Here is a 13,788-nt window from a genome sequence, read left to right as displayed (position 1 = left end):
CACATACAGTACAGATACACACACATAGATGTGCTGAAATCATCCTCTCTCCACACACACACACACACACACACACACACACACACACACACACACACACACACACACACACACACACACACACACACACACACACACACACACACACACACACACACACACACACACACACACACACACACACACACACACACACACACACACACACACACACACACACACACACACACACACACACACACACACACACACACACACACACACACACACACACACACACACACACACACACACACACACACACACACACACACACACACACAATTATTGCAAGGAAGCAATACAATTGGAGTGAAAGTGACCAAACAGGGAGACCGTCTGGATTCTATTTTTGGGAAACACTGGTTTCAGGCTTTGTGGTGTTGCATTCTGGTAAACAATAATAATAATACTGTATATTGCAAATTATAATGGAGTGCAAAATGACTGCCAAATAGCACATTTGGTAGAAATATTGACATTTGGACACTCTCTCCCTAGGACACACACACAGCTGCTGTTAATGATATACTTCAGGGATGGACAAAGTCTGAGGGCCGAAGCTGATAAAAAGGAGCACAGTTGCAAAACACATCCAAAGAAAATACAACTGCGTAAACATAATGCTCTAGTTTAATTTATTTCTCTCATACAGCATCTCTTTCACAAAACAAAGACATCCCAAAACAGGACATTAGTAATGCTCTGTCAGAACAAAGGAAACAGGAAATAAACAAAACAAAGAATACAGTGGTTTCATCTTTGAAAGGAGAGTCCTCAGTGTACTGACACACACACACACACACACACACACACACACACACACACACACACACACCACACACACACACACACACACACACACACACACACACACACACACACACACACACACACACACACACACACACACACACACACACACACACACACACACACACACACACACACACACACACACACACACACGGTTTTGTTCAGCTCGGCTCTTTATTGCTAACATGTTAGCCTGCTACCCATAACACAGTTTGGTGAACCTAACTTGCAGCTGCACAGGAACAGCTACCGTGTGGATATGTAAATCCACTTGATTTTAAAATTATTAACAGAAAATAACTTGTGGGAATGAGTATAGTTTTTGTGTCACTTTACGTTTTTTTAAGGAGTAAGCCGGTACTTTTCTCCAATATAGAGGGATACCTCTATAGAGTCGGCCCTAGTGTTATACCACTAATACAGTATGCATACATGATTGAGCTACACTTAGTATTCAGAAATTACATGTTTTTATCGTACCGTATGCAGTTACTCCTTTCAAAGAATAAATTAAGTCTTAAATGTGTTAACATCTCCTTCAGAAGAGACACATACCATCAGTAATGTGTTAAGGTTAGCCAATAACCCAGTGTGAATGAACTGTAAAGGCAATACAATTATTAATTATAACTCAAGCGATAATCTTTTGGCCTCCATTTTTTGTTTTGCTTACATCATGCTAGGCACTGTACACACAGGTAGGAGCCACACTCAGAAGAGCCAATCAGGGAAGAGCATGATTCAAAAGGACACCACAGCGTTCAACACTTAGATCTTTCACATGCACACAGTACTGGGGACTGTTGCTCATATCCTGACGAGGTTGTGTTCAGGAGAAGCATCTTCATATTCCCGACGGCAGCACGGCGGTGTTTGTGAGTAGCCAAAGGAAACACGAATAGTACCTATCTTGAAATGCTTGGTGTTCAGACACTCCCTCGTGAACGTCATAGATAATATCATAACTCTGCCATTGATGTCAATATCCAACCTTGATTTTAATGGGACTCGTTTCAACATCAAGTCAAACACACACACACATGTATGCACACACTCACAAACACACACCAACACACACGCCTGATTTCAGAAACACGGATGTGCTATTCATTTGATGACACTTCAAAAACCGACTGACTTAGCCACAGAAAAAGAAAAACGACTGAAATAAAAAGAATGAACAGAATGACGCTATCATTGTTCATTTAATATTACAGTATTTTTGATGCAGCACCTTCAGAGTTTAACAACATTGTGAAACTAGGGGGGGTGACATTGATGGAGATGGGGGGTGACGGGAAGAAGGAAATAGTAAAACAGGATGGACCGGTGATTTCTTTTTAAAGGGACACGGACATCGTCTTTGCATACTGTGACCACCCGCCTATGACAGCAGATTGTCTCGCCGCATCTCTATCAGCGAGATGCGATCGAACACTAAATTACAATGTACTCATCATGGCCTGAAAAGACGGCGAGAGGAGGAAGAAGAGGGGAGTGACAAAGGAGTAAGAAAATCAATCATGCTGTCTGCTTTTCACCGCTAACATCCAGAGTAGACTTGTCATCCCTCAGCTGCCCTCACTGCACAAACTGTCATATTCACTATATTTGAATTTATATTAAATCCGATTCATCTATTCCCCCGACCTCTGAGGTGTAAGATCTCCAGGAATGAGCCCACACATGGCAGATAGGAAGTGTGGAAAATGGAGGACCAGGGCGTCAAAAGGACTCAAAAAAGTGAGGACTAAATCGATTGCGGGAGGAGAGTAAAGTAGTGGGGACGAAGGGAGGAACGGTGTAAAGTGTATTTCTCCAGCTGCTGTAATGAAGAGGTTTGTTTGGAGAAAAGACACAGACACAAATGGAAGACTTCCAGACACAGACAGAGGATATTTGGAGAGTCAGTGGCACCAGTTTGCCAGTCAGTTGAGTAACGATGGCTTCTGCATAACCCACAATAATCTAGGGTAACATGTCTCTTCATTTAGAACATGTCTCTGTTGTCTTTTCTCTACGATTACTTTTTTTTTCTCTAAGCGATTCTAGTCACTTCAGTGTTAAAAGAGTTCACTGTGGCCTCTCGGTCAGTCTGTTTTTTGTTGTTGTGAGATGTGCCGTGGGACAACTGGTAGTCGCCGGGCAGGCCAATGGGAGAGTGAGGCAGAGTGGATGGGGGCGGGGGGGGGCATCACCAATTCATCATGGTGTTTCTGTTGAGGGTCATGAAGAAGACTTGGCTGCTACCTCCCGAACGCACCGATGCGAAGAATACCTGCAGAGAGAAAGATAATATTAAAAACTGAAAAAAATTCTTAATATAAGCATTTCCATATCGGCAAAGAGCAAATAATATGCTTCTCTGGAAAGGTAAATTAAATCTAACATAGTACAAACTGGGGGTAAGCAATATACAGCATGTACAGTATACACTATGTATTCATTTGTTTTTGTTTCCTTTTGCAAATCTGCTTACATTTGGAAATACTTAGATGTATAGGATCTAACCAATGTATATTACCTGCTACCTTATTTGGACTTGAACATTTTCTACCTGACATAGCATTAAAAGCTTGCTTTGTGGTTCTTTCGGACTGTTTAACATTACACACGCAAAATATACCAAACACGTTTTGACTACTTCAAGCAGCAGACTGAAATGATGTTGCATCGAGTTCACAAATGTAATAAAACAATGCTACCAGGATTACAATGAACCTTTAAAGGTCCCATGTCATGGCCATTTCTACTGGTCATAATTCCATTGTTGAGGTATACTCAAATAGATTTACATTGTGCAATTTTCCAAAATCGCTTTGGTTTCTCAAACGGCATCCCTGTATAGTATGTGTGTTCACTCTCTGTCCTAAACGGCTTGTTGGAGCTCCTAATTTGGACTTGAAAATGTACCTGGCATAGCATCTTCATGTTCTCAATCAGTGTTTCAATGATCAATCAAAACACCGGATAAGAATGACTGAGAATCAAAGAGTGTGTTTTATTCACCTTGTCGTTCCGCTCACACAGGAATTTGAGTCTCTGGGCTCTCTTGTGCATAAAGACTCCGTCCAGATGACCCGTCTCCACAGAGCGGATCTCTATGGCTTTCTCCCCCCAGCCCATAATCTGATTAGAGTGGATATAGGCTGCAAAAGAGAAAACACAAAAGACTCATCAGTGAACAGAATCTTTATTATTCAGGTCAAAATGAAATGAGAACATCCAAAAGCATAATGTAAAAATGTGGACTCAGTCCTAAATCGTGGTCGCTTTAGTGTTACACCACCGTGTGCCACAAGAGGGCAGTAAAGCACTTCCCTACCGGAGGATATGCAGTTACACATTTCTTTGTTGGTCTTTCAATCTCTTGGTTTCCCCCTCTTTCTTTCTTTCCCTTGTGACTATGCGTTTTACATTTACTTTTGATAATCTATATCCATTTTCCATCCTTCTGAATCTTTTACCCTTGCCCCCTCCACCTCAACGGATCTTTCTTCTTCCTTCTCTTGAAGCCTTCCTGTGAAAGCAGATGTTATGAACTGATTTTTGAATGCAATTAAAACGCATAAGCTCAGTTCTCAGATCGTTCGCATACTTCTGATCTGCATTTCAACACACGGCACTGAAGTGGGTACTAGCATACATCAATAAAGTTATTTAAGCCTCGAAGTAATTTTTCATTTATATCTTCAAACCGGGTGGTTCTCTATGATGTTTTAAAGACTCCAGTGATGATAGAAATCTATTGTAACCACCTAAACAGAGATTACAATTGTATGATGTGAGGCGTACCAACAGAGGTGGGCATCTCTCCCCACTGTAGCACCACGTCCTTGGTGATTCGCCCGTAGGTGTTGACGTAGACGCCTTCGTCCTCGTAACACAGCAGCATCTCCATCCCATCGGTCTTTGGGAGCACCACGATGGAATGGGGCGTCACCTGGCTCTGGATCTGTTGCAGACACACACAGCGAACATTTCATAGGCTTTAATATAATCTGTCAAATGTAATCATAATCTACAGTGGATTAAAGTGTTACAGCTGTTTCCTGATGGGCATTTAATGCAACAGATTTGACAGGCTGTTTTTTTTTTTGGACCGACACAATATAGCATTTTTATGTTAGCATTATTACCAAGAATAACATCAGAAGAGTTGGGATCAAAAACAAAACACAGACATGGCTCGAATCTGTGCACTTCACCCAAACAGGCGGCTCACAAAAGGTTGAATGAAAGACTGACGAGGTGATGAAAAAAGGCCTCTAAACCCACAAGAAACTGCATTTACACAAAATGCCAATTGGAACGAAGAAAGGCGATTGAAGATGAGAAATTATTGTATATGTATGAATGTAAATGTAGTCGGAATAATTTGCATAATGATTTAAAGGACAATCATTGATCAAGTAAGGGGTGGGAATTAATAAGCATTTGCTTCCTCCTACTCCCTTTCGGACACATATGATTTATTATTATTATTAATATGAAGACTTTTTTTTGTTTTTTTTGTTGAATATACAAATATTACCATGAATGTGGATAAATACTGTATTATAACAATACGGTATTCTGTTTTTCACATTTGTTATTTTTTAATCTGTTCGAAATAAAGACTGAAAGAAAGAAAGAACGACACACCACATCATACTATGGTTTTGTTGGCTGATGAGTGTCAAGAAAAGCTTTTAGAATATTGTCAACTTGTGATAAACATATGACCGCATACCACACACATTTAAAAATGTAATTACAGAAATACTGGAATTGTGTTTTAATACTTCAATTTCGTGTTGTGGTTCCAGCATGACCAAACATTTATCTTGTAGCACTTAACATCTTTTCATTAGCTTGTGAAGTCTCCTGTGGGTTAGAGGAATTTATTCATGCAACCTGTTTCTAGCTAAATTACCCATGAATCACTACTCTAATAAACGGTACTGCACAGACACATGTAGCACTCCTGTGCATCCACTACGGGTTTTTTACTAAAGTTCTATTGATCTAGTCTAAAGGGTGGATGGCAGGATGTCACCTTCATCTGTTTGGCACACTGTGGAGAGGAGAAGTTGGCAGGGAAGGAGAGAGAGAGGAAGATTAAAGGCAACAATTGTGAAAGACAATCGCTTCAAGAGGAATGCTCCAATGCAGTGTTTCTCAAACTTGTTCATACCAACGCCACCTAACTCCACAAATATCCCAAAACACATCGTTTTTCTAGAACATATTATAAATCGCCTGAAAATGGTACAAACAGGTGGCAACATGTGTGACGAAGGTGTTGCCCTGGGCTTTATCATGCAATAGAAAGTGAAACTTAAGCTCGTTCCATTGCGGAGATATTCCCACGAGAGTGCGGAAAACTTAAATGTATTTATTTATTTCAAATGTGAAATGTTACCCACCAGTGGTCCGCGGACCACACTTTGAGAAGCACTGCTCTAATGAAAAGGCTTGTTGTGCAATCACTGTAAAGCATGAACTCAACTGACTTCAATTGCGTGTCTTCATATCTGTATTTGGTGCGGTGAATGTCCTGAAATCTTGCCACCAAATAAAAAATGCAGCCTAATTGTGTTTAGATTTAATTTGGTTAAAAGCATACGATTAGTAAAGCAACCCCGGAACGAAGTAATCTGCATGCAAGTACCAAAACTGATTAGCATTCAAGCACGCGCATGGACAACTACTGATGGTGTATCGAGCTCCCATGAGTGATTGAGTGATGACTAGAATTGATATCTGACTGCATGCTGCTAAGGGAAGAGGTATGCTGAAAGAAGACGCTCACTACTTCACTCGAATGCTTTTTGGAGGACTTTGTTGCAACAGGAAATGTTGTAGCAGCTACCACTTACTACATTTCTAGTTATTCAGTCATTTCAGCTTCATACTGTGTACTGTCGTATTTAGCAAAAGCCTCTGATAAAAGAGATCAATCAAAGAGGTGATTCGTCAAGAAAGATACATTGTATATGTCAGGGGTGTCAAACTCAAGGCCCGGGGGCCAAATCTGGCCCGCGACTTCATTTTATGTGGCCCTGCAAGAGCTTGCAAAGAATATAATATGTTTATTATACGGTTACATGGCGATTTACAGAAGCAGGTTGCCCTTAAACTACATGTCCCACAATGCATTTTGTTTTGTGACATGCGCACTGAAGAGACTTGCAATTATTTGCCCTGGACTTCTGCTTTTCAGACGTAAATTATTATCCTATCCGACAATAATCCAATTCAGAGGCAATAATGTAATACATTATATATTTATATATGTATATTTATATAGTTACAACCGGCCCTTTGAGTGCAACCATAATGTTAATGTGGCCCGTGATGAAATTGAGTTTGACACCCCTGGTATATGTGGAAGCCAATCTTCATGAGACGGCGTGTGAGTCATGGCTGACCTTGGATAAGAAGGTCGTATTTTAAGAAGGAGAGAAAATAAATCCTGCTCTCCTTTGCCTTACATCATGTGTGTTGTTCTGTTATTCAAATGCATTGGACGTGTTATTGAAGATTTACAGCCATTTATAAGCACAGTCTTGTTCTCACATGTGAGGGGATGTAGATGTCGTAAGGGTTGCCCGAGTCCACGTCGATGACATGGAAGCCCACACTGGAACCATAGATGACCTTCAACCTCTGACCTTCCTCCACCGTCAGGTCGACCAGCTGGGGACGGTGCTGCAGTTCAGTGAATGACTAAAATGGCGGCAGGGAGAAAAGGGAGAGGAAATGGTGAGATGCCGTGCCCGTAGTCATGCAATATATTCATTCTGCATTCTCTACATATAATGTGCATTGCTGTACCTTAAAGGCCATGAACTTGTGGTAGGGTTTAGGAGCCCAGGCATAGATTTCCACGGCGTTCTTCTGTGCAATCACCAGGAACTTAATCCTCTCATATTTGACTGGAAACAGAACATGGAGAGATAATCAGAGGCCAACGGGAACAGCTGGACTTTTCTACTTTGGGAATAATATGAGCGCCAGGGAAAGACCTGTGGTTGGTATAACCGGAACTTATTTCCAGTTGATATAAAAAGTCCATATTTGTGGAGAGTAAAGCAAATTAGCTTAGCTGTTGCAGGTCCGCTGCAACTCTTACTACTTTTAAATCCAGGCTGAAGACTTTTCTTTTTGTCGCCGCTTTTAATTGAACTATTCATATCTTAAACTGCACTGTAATTTTTATCCATGTATTTTTCCTTTTAATGTTTATTTGATTAACTTTTCTTTTTTTTAATGCTTAATGTCTTTCATTTTTTGTAAAGCACTTTGAATTGCCTCGTGTTGAAAAGTGCTATATAATAAACTTGCCTTGCCTTGCCTTGCTAGACGTGATTTAATTGGCTCCAGATCTGAGTGACTTGTAGAGATCTTGGAGTTAAAAAATTACAAACTATTCTCAAAGCTACTGTATACCAAAGTTTCCTGCATTCAGTAAGAACGCCACAACTTGGTTTGCTTATTTGTGTGAATTCTGTAGCTGCATCTGCGGCTGAATATACAATATTTACTCATTCTCCTTCCATTTTGAGCATTTCTTAGCTGGTTAGGGATTGTTTCAATACTAAAGAACATTTATGCTCAGGCCACGTAAGAATTCAATCCGCCTTAGCAAGCCTAATTCTATTTATATATTCATTCACGATATACACACAGAAACACAGATCCTTACCAACTTTATAATGCACACAGCCCTCCAGTTCCCCCACTGTAATCCAGCCCTGCTTCTTTTCTACTTCAGGGTCGTTGTGTAGTATTCTGTTCCTCAGCCAGGACAGGTAGTAGACACGCAACTTGTTCTTTTTACCTGAGAGGGGAGGACAACATGAGGAAGAGAAATGAGATCAACTTTAGAGGAATCAAGTCCTTAAAACCTCAAATATATTAGGAAAATATTAGCATGCAAACAGCCCACAATGGCAGATTCCCAGGCCAAATGTATATGCATATTACAAATCTGATATGAGCTACAATCTCACTCAATGACATCTTAGCTCACAGGCTCCTCCAACAGTGCAACAAGACAGATAAAATAGTGCAAGTAAATACAAATAAAATAGGATAGAAATAGTGCAATAAGAGTCTATATACAAGCAATTGGAATAGTTGGAGAGGAGCAAAAGACACGGCAGCCATCATCACCGGCGCAATCTTCACTCAGATACATTGGAGAAGTATTCGGGTGTGTGTATGAGGATACACTTGCATATACGCATCCACTGTGTGTGTGTGTGTGTGTGTGTGTGTGTGTGTGTGTGTGTGTGTGTGTGTGTGTGTGTGTGTGTGTGTGTGTGTCAGACCTACCAGATATGGTGACCAGCACATTGAGCCCTTCCAGCACATCCATCTGCAGGAAGCGGCGCCTGGTGATGAGGTTGTACACTTTTCCCTGTCCACTTCGGTCAAGCAGCATAAGACCGTTCTCTGTCCCCACCAGCAGATTCACACCTGAACACACACACACACACACACACACACACACACACACACACACACACACACACACACACACACACACACACACACACACACACACACAACACACACACACACACACACACACACACACACACACACACACACACACACACACACACACACACACACACACACACACACACACACGTCAGACACACAAAGATGTTGGGACTAGTTCTTTGTTTAATACAAGTGGAAGGAAGCCCCTCCTACCCCAGAGTGCAGCACACAGGATCTCAGAGTTGAAGCGCTTCTTGTATTTGCGGATCTCTGGCGTGTCACTGTGGGGTCTGATGTTGGTGGGGTTCACGTTGACCACAGAGATCTTTCTGGCTTCGTTTAGTCTGGCCTGCTCCTGCCTCAGCAGCTCGCTAGAAAACATGTCTGAGATAAAACAGAAGAAGAGAAAGTTGAACCAATGTAGAAAAGGTTTAACTGATAGATGTGTGGAATATGTTAACATGTGGCTTAAGCTTTCCTTTGCTTTGCTGTGCTTACCTTCTGTTGAGTTTTCATCATCGTTTTCCCCTGGGGAGGTCTGGTAGACACGTGGATCAACAAATGGGGTGAAGGACGACTTGGACCCGCCCAGACCAAACTGTGAGACAGAAAACAGTAAGTCATCATATAGCAGCAGCCTGCATTAACACATTACTCAGGGCTTCTTTCATTTATTTGAAGATCATGATAATGCCTCCTTTTATTGCTCTAACGTTTTTATGTGAAATTAAGGGCATTTATCGAACTTAAGTGCTGGATTTGTCCAATTCCAAATATAAAATGCGAACAGTTAGTTATACTCTTTTTATTATTTAATTCATAAATGTTAAGACTAATGATATGAATTGAAGTTTATCTTTTATTTATATCCATGAATGAGTGTGTGAGTGTGTGTGTGTGTGTGTGTGTGTGTGTGTGTGTGTGTGTGTGTGTGTGTGTCTGACCTCAGCCATGTCTCCCAGCTCCTGCAGGGCGGAGATGGGCGTGGCTGAGGGAGAGTTGCTCTGTTGCACCAGGTCAGGGAGGTTACCATGGTTACCGTGATTACCGAACCCATTGCTCTCAGTGTGGCCACCTCGCCTCCTCTCCTCCGCCTTAAAGACAAAGTGATAGGAGAGAAACAAAGGAAAGAGCAGATATTATGTTGAGAGGGGCGACTAAAAGAAGTGGTGACGAAGAAGCAAAATCAGCTCAGTTTGGATGAACAAAAACAGTTTTTCTCTGTTTACATTCATCCCCTTCTCTTTAGATCCCTGTGTGTGTATGCGTGTGTGTGTGTGTGTGTGTGTGTAATCATTCATCACCTCTCTCATCACCAGAGTGCTGTCCTTGGAGCTATTATAGGCATCTCCCAGAGAGTCTTCTGTCAGCCCTCCATACGACTCACTGCTGCTCTGCACTGCTGGCCTGTAACACACACACACACACACACACACACACACACACCACACACACACACACACACACACACACACACACACACACACACACACACACACACACACACACACACACACACACACACACACACACACACACACACACACACACACACACACACACACACACACACACACACACACACACACACAATTATTTACAAAGCAATTCTGCCAAAACTGTACTGACAAGCTGCTGGCACGGTGCATATACCAAATACATGCTTATCTCGACACAAATGAATACTGACAAGCCGAGCTCGGAGGAAAAGAGAACAGAGGAAGGGAACAACTAAAACAGAGGGGACAACTTACATGATGCGGGGGATGTCGCTAACAGCAACCGTCCCATCATGCCCCACTGTCTGCCCGTCGTCATCGCTGCTGTCCGAATCGTCACTAGAGGACGAGTAGTCGGTCACCTTTTTTAGAACGCGAGGAGTACAGACAGAAAAGAGAAAACTGTTTAGAAATGAAGAAAGCTAATTGAGGGTAAGGATGGATTGTGTAACATCAGAATTGCTCGAGCACACGTGTCAAACTCGAGGCTCGGGGGCCAAATCAGGCCCTTGGTGGATTTAATTTCGGCCCGCAGGATAATTTCTAATTCCTATTAGATCTGGCGCGCCGGTATATTGCACGCACACCTTCACTGCATCCTGAGGGTCTCCTCAGCTCAGAGCCTGAGCCCAAACATTGATGACCTTGCTCCCAAGATGAGATGCCAAGTATCTGGCTTGAACTAGCATCACAGAGCAGCACACTGAGTTTCAATGGATGTTTCCTTCTGCACTTTCTCTCTCACGACAGCAGGGCATGTTTGGTTTTTTCTTTGAGGGGAATTGTTTTTTTGAAGCTGTTGTTGGCCTGTGGAAAAATGTAATCATAAGAAATGACTGAGGAAAAGCTGCAGATAGAGCCATAAGAAATGAATGCGACTGATTATTTAATGTTTCATGTTGTTTTTTTTTAGGCAATAACTTAAGCTTTGTTGGTTCCAGGTTTAATATGTGCAATAAGTTCATTTCAATAAGTTTTTCAATAAACATTGAACCAGTCCGGCCCTCCACTAGTACCCATTTTTTTTATTTTGGCCCACTGTGTATTTGAGTTTGACCCCCCTGGGAGCAATGGCTCATCCTGTAGTCCTTGTATTTTTACATCACATTTCATTCCATGTCACTTGTTAGACGCTTTTATCCAAAGCGACTTACAGACTCAACACTGTGGGCAATCCCCACAGGAGCACTTTGGGGTGAAGTGTCTCAGGGACACAACGACATGCTGACTGCAGTGGGGTTTGAACCTGTGACCCCCTGATCCGAACACCAACGCACAACCCACTGCGCCACACACCTCCTTTGTATAGTTTTCATCCTGCACATGCATACACACAATCACGCAAGGAGCACATTCCTGCCACTGCTTCACGTTTTATCCTGATAAGACACTGCCGGCATTAACTTCAAAATGTAATGAAGAAGACAATTCCTGATGTACAAAAAACATCGTTTAAAATATTGTTTAAAAATCAACTTTGCAACGGTTTCATGCGGACTATAAATAATCTTTTTACTTCATTGTGTTGTTTTTTACAATTTTCTATCGCAGGCCAAGACTAGAATATAAATCTATCCATTCAAAATAATAATAATAAAGCTTTATTTATATAGCACTTTTCAAACAACACATGCAGCTCAACGTGACACATCACAAGTTAAAAACAAACAAGAAATTCCCCTCAGATTATTTGTTAAGAACTTTAAAAAGGTACATGCAGCAAAATATAACATTTTATCAGCTTAAAAATGAGGTAAAATGTATGAAATACAAAATATATATTCTCTCTGACAGACACACACAATATAAAACATGCGGTGAATACAAATGAAACCCTTTCATCACACCTGTACATGTATAGGTCGTACCTTGACTGGAGGTCTGCTGCCCTCCTCCACCCGCAGCTCTCTGAGCTCCTTAGCCAGTGCACTCAGGTCCTGGAGAGATGAACAGAATAAAGGAGGAGTAAGAGACACATCAGCTGTGTATCACAGATCCTGAGGAGAAGGAGACCAAATCATAAACAAGCAGAGAGGGGCATGGTGACGAGAGGAAACTGATTTGTTGTCACGCAAACACCCGGCTTGTAAACAGGAACAAACAACGCTTATCTGAGAAACACTTCAAGCTTAGCCAAGTGACACATTCATTTGTGACCTAGGAAGTGTTTACATATCAGCACTCTTGTTCGACCATGTGAAGACGGGTCATCAGAGGAGAGAGACAGATAATCAGGATTGATGTTGTACTGGATGGCAGCATTAATCTGCTCCCCCGCGCTACCAATCAACCGCATGCCAACTGGCCTGTGGTTTCTCCCGTAACTCCCCATTCAAGCCGGCCCAATGGATCAGTCCAAATCATGCAGATGGGGGGAGGGGGAACCGTCATACGCGGCGGGCTTACCAGCTCCTCCTGATCAGTTCCCGTGACATCAGAGAAACAGGAAAACAGATTCAGAGAAATCAGGTGCTTGGCAGTTCAGGTAACACACACCCAACGCACACATGCATACACTCAAACTGGCACAAGCGCGCGTCCGCATACACTCTCTGAGGTACGTGTGTAGAAGCACACATGCACTGCCGCCGCCTTTACACTCGGATCTTTTTTTAATACTGAAAAGAAACAACGTCATCTTCTTGTGAAACCGACTAACGCCACCATGCCAGGGGGAAAGAGAAGGGCTCTGAAGATCGAGGCAAAAGAACACTGGGATAAAAGAAAGGGGGGACTCGAGCGTCACTAACCTCATCTATGGCTTTCTTATAGCTCTGAAGAACACAAGAGAGGGAGGCAGGGGAAAGAAGAACCAGATGAAAGTAGAAAAAGGGAGAAGAAGCCTCAAGAAGATTCCCAGGGAGGAGACAGAAAGATAGTGTGTGTGTGTGTGTGTGTGTGTGTGTGTGTGTGTGTGTGTGTGTGTGTGTGTGTGTGT

At 42.1% G+C, this 13,788-nt stretch overlaps 1 protein-coding gene across 4 annotated transcripts in view; it reads right to left on the bottom strand.

Moving 5' to 3' along the window:
* Positions 1 to 2,041: 2,041 nt before the first annotated feature.
* tnika (TRAF2 and NCK interacting kinase a) overlaps positions 2,042 to 13,788 on the bottom strand; it is a 67,880-nt gene continuing 56,133 nt past the window's right edge. For all 4 annotated transcript variants that reach the window (XM_034111969.2, XM_034111970.2, XM_071207153.1 and 1 more), the window contains 13 exons: positions 12,719 to 12,787; positions 11,106 to 11,212; positions 10,656 to 10,758; positions 10,296 to 10,445; positions 9,850 to 9,949; positions 9,565 to 9,735; positions 9,178 to 9,321; positions 8,546 to 8,680; positions 7,675 to 7,775; positions 7,417 to 7,566; positions 4,651 to 4,810; positions 3,865 to 4,004; positions 2,042 to 3,133 (listed from right to left, as the gene is read on the bottom strand). In XM_034111969.2, coding sequence (XP_033967860.1) covers positions 3,050 to 3,133; positions 3,865 to 4,004; positions 4,651 to 4,810; positions 7,417 to 7,566; positions 7,675 to 7,775; positions 8,546 to 8,680; positions 9,178 to 9,321; positions 9,565 to 9,735; positions 9,850 to 9,949; positions 10,296 to 10,445; positions 10,656 to 10,758; positions 11,106 to 11,212; positions 12,719 to 12,787 — 1,614 coding nt within the window. In that variant the 3' untranslated portion in view covers positions 2,042 to 3,049. The remainder of the gene's footprint in view (positions 3,134 to 3,864; positions 4,005 to 4,650; positions 4,811 to 7,416; positions 7,567 to 7,674; positions 7,776 to 8,545; positions 8,681 to 9,177; positions 9,322 to 9,564; positions 9,736 to 9,849; positions 9,950 to 10,295; positions 10,446 to 10,655; positions 10,759 to 11,105; positions 11,213 to 12,718; positions 12,788 to 13,788) is intronic.

This window comes from Pseudochaenichthys georgianus, chromosome 22 (genome assembly GCF_902827115.2).
Source record: "Pseudochaenichthys georgianus chromosome 22, fPseGeo1.2, whole genome shotgun sequence".
NCBI lineage: Eukaryota > Metazoa > Chordata > Actinopteri > Perciformes > Channichthyidae > Pseudochaenichthys > Pseudochaenichthys georgianus.
This window is presented reverse-complemented; position numbering and strand designations above follow the sequence as displayed.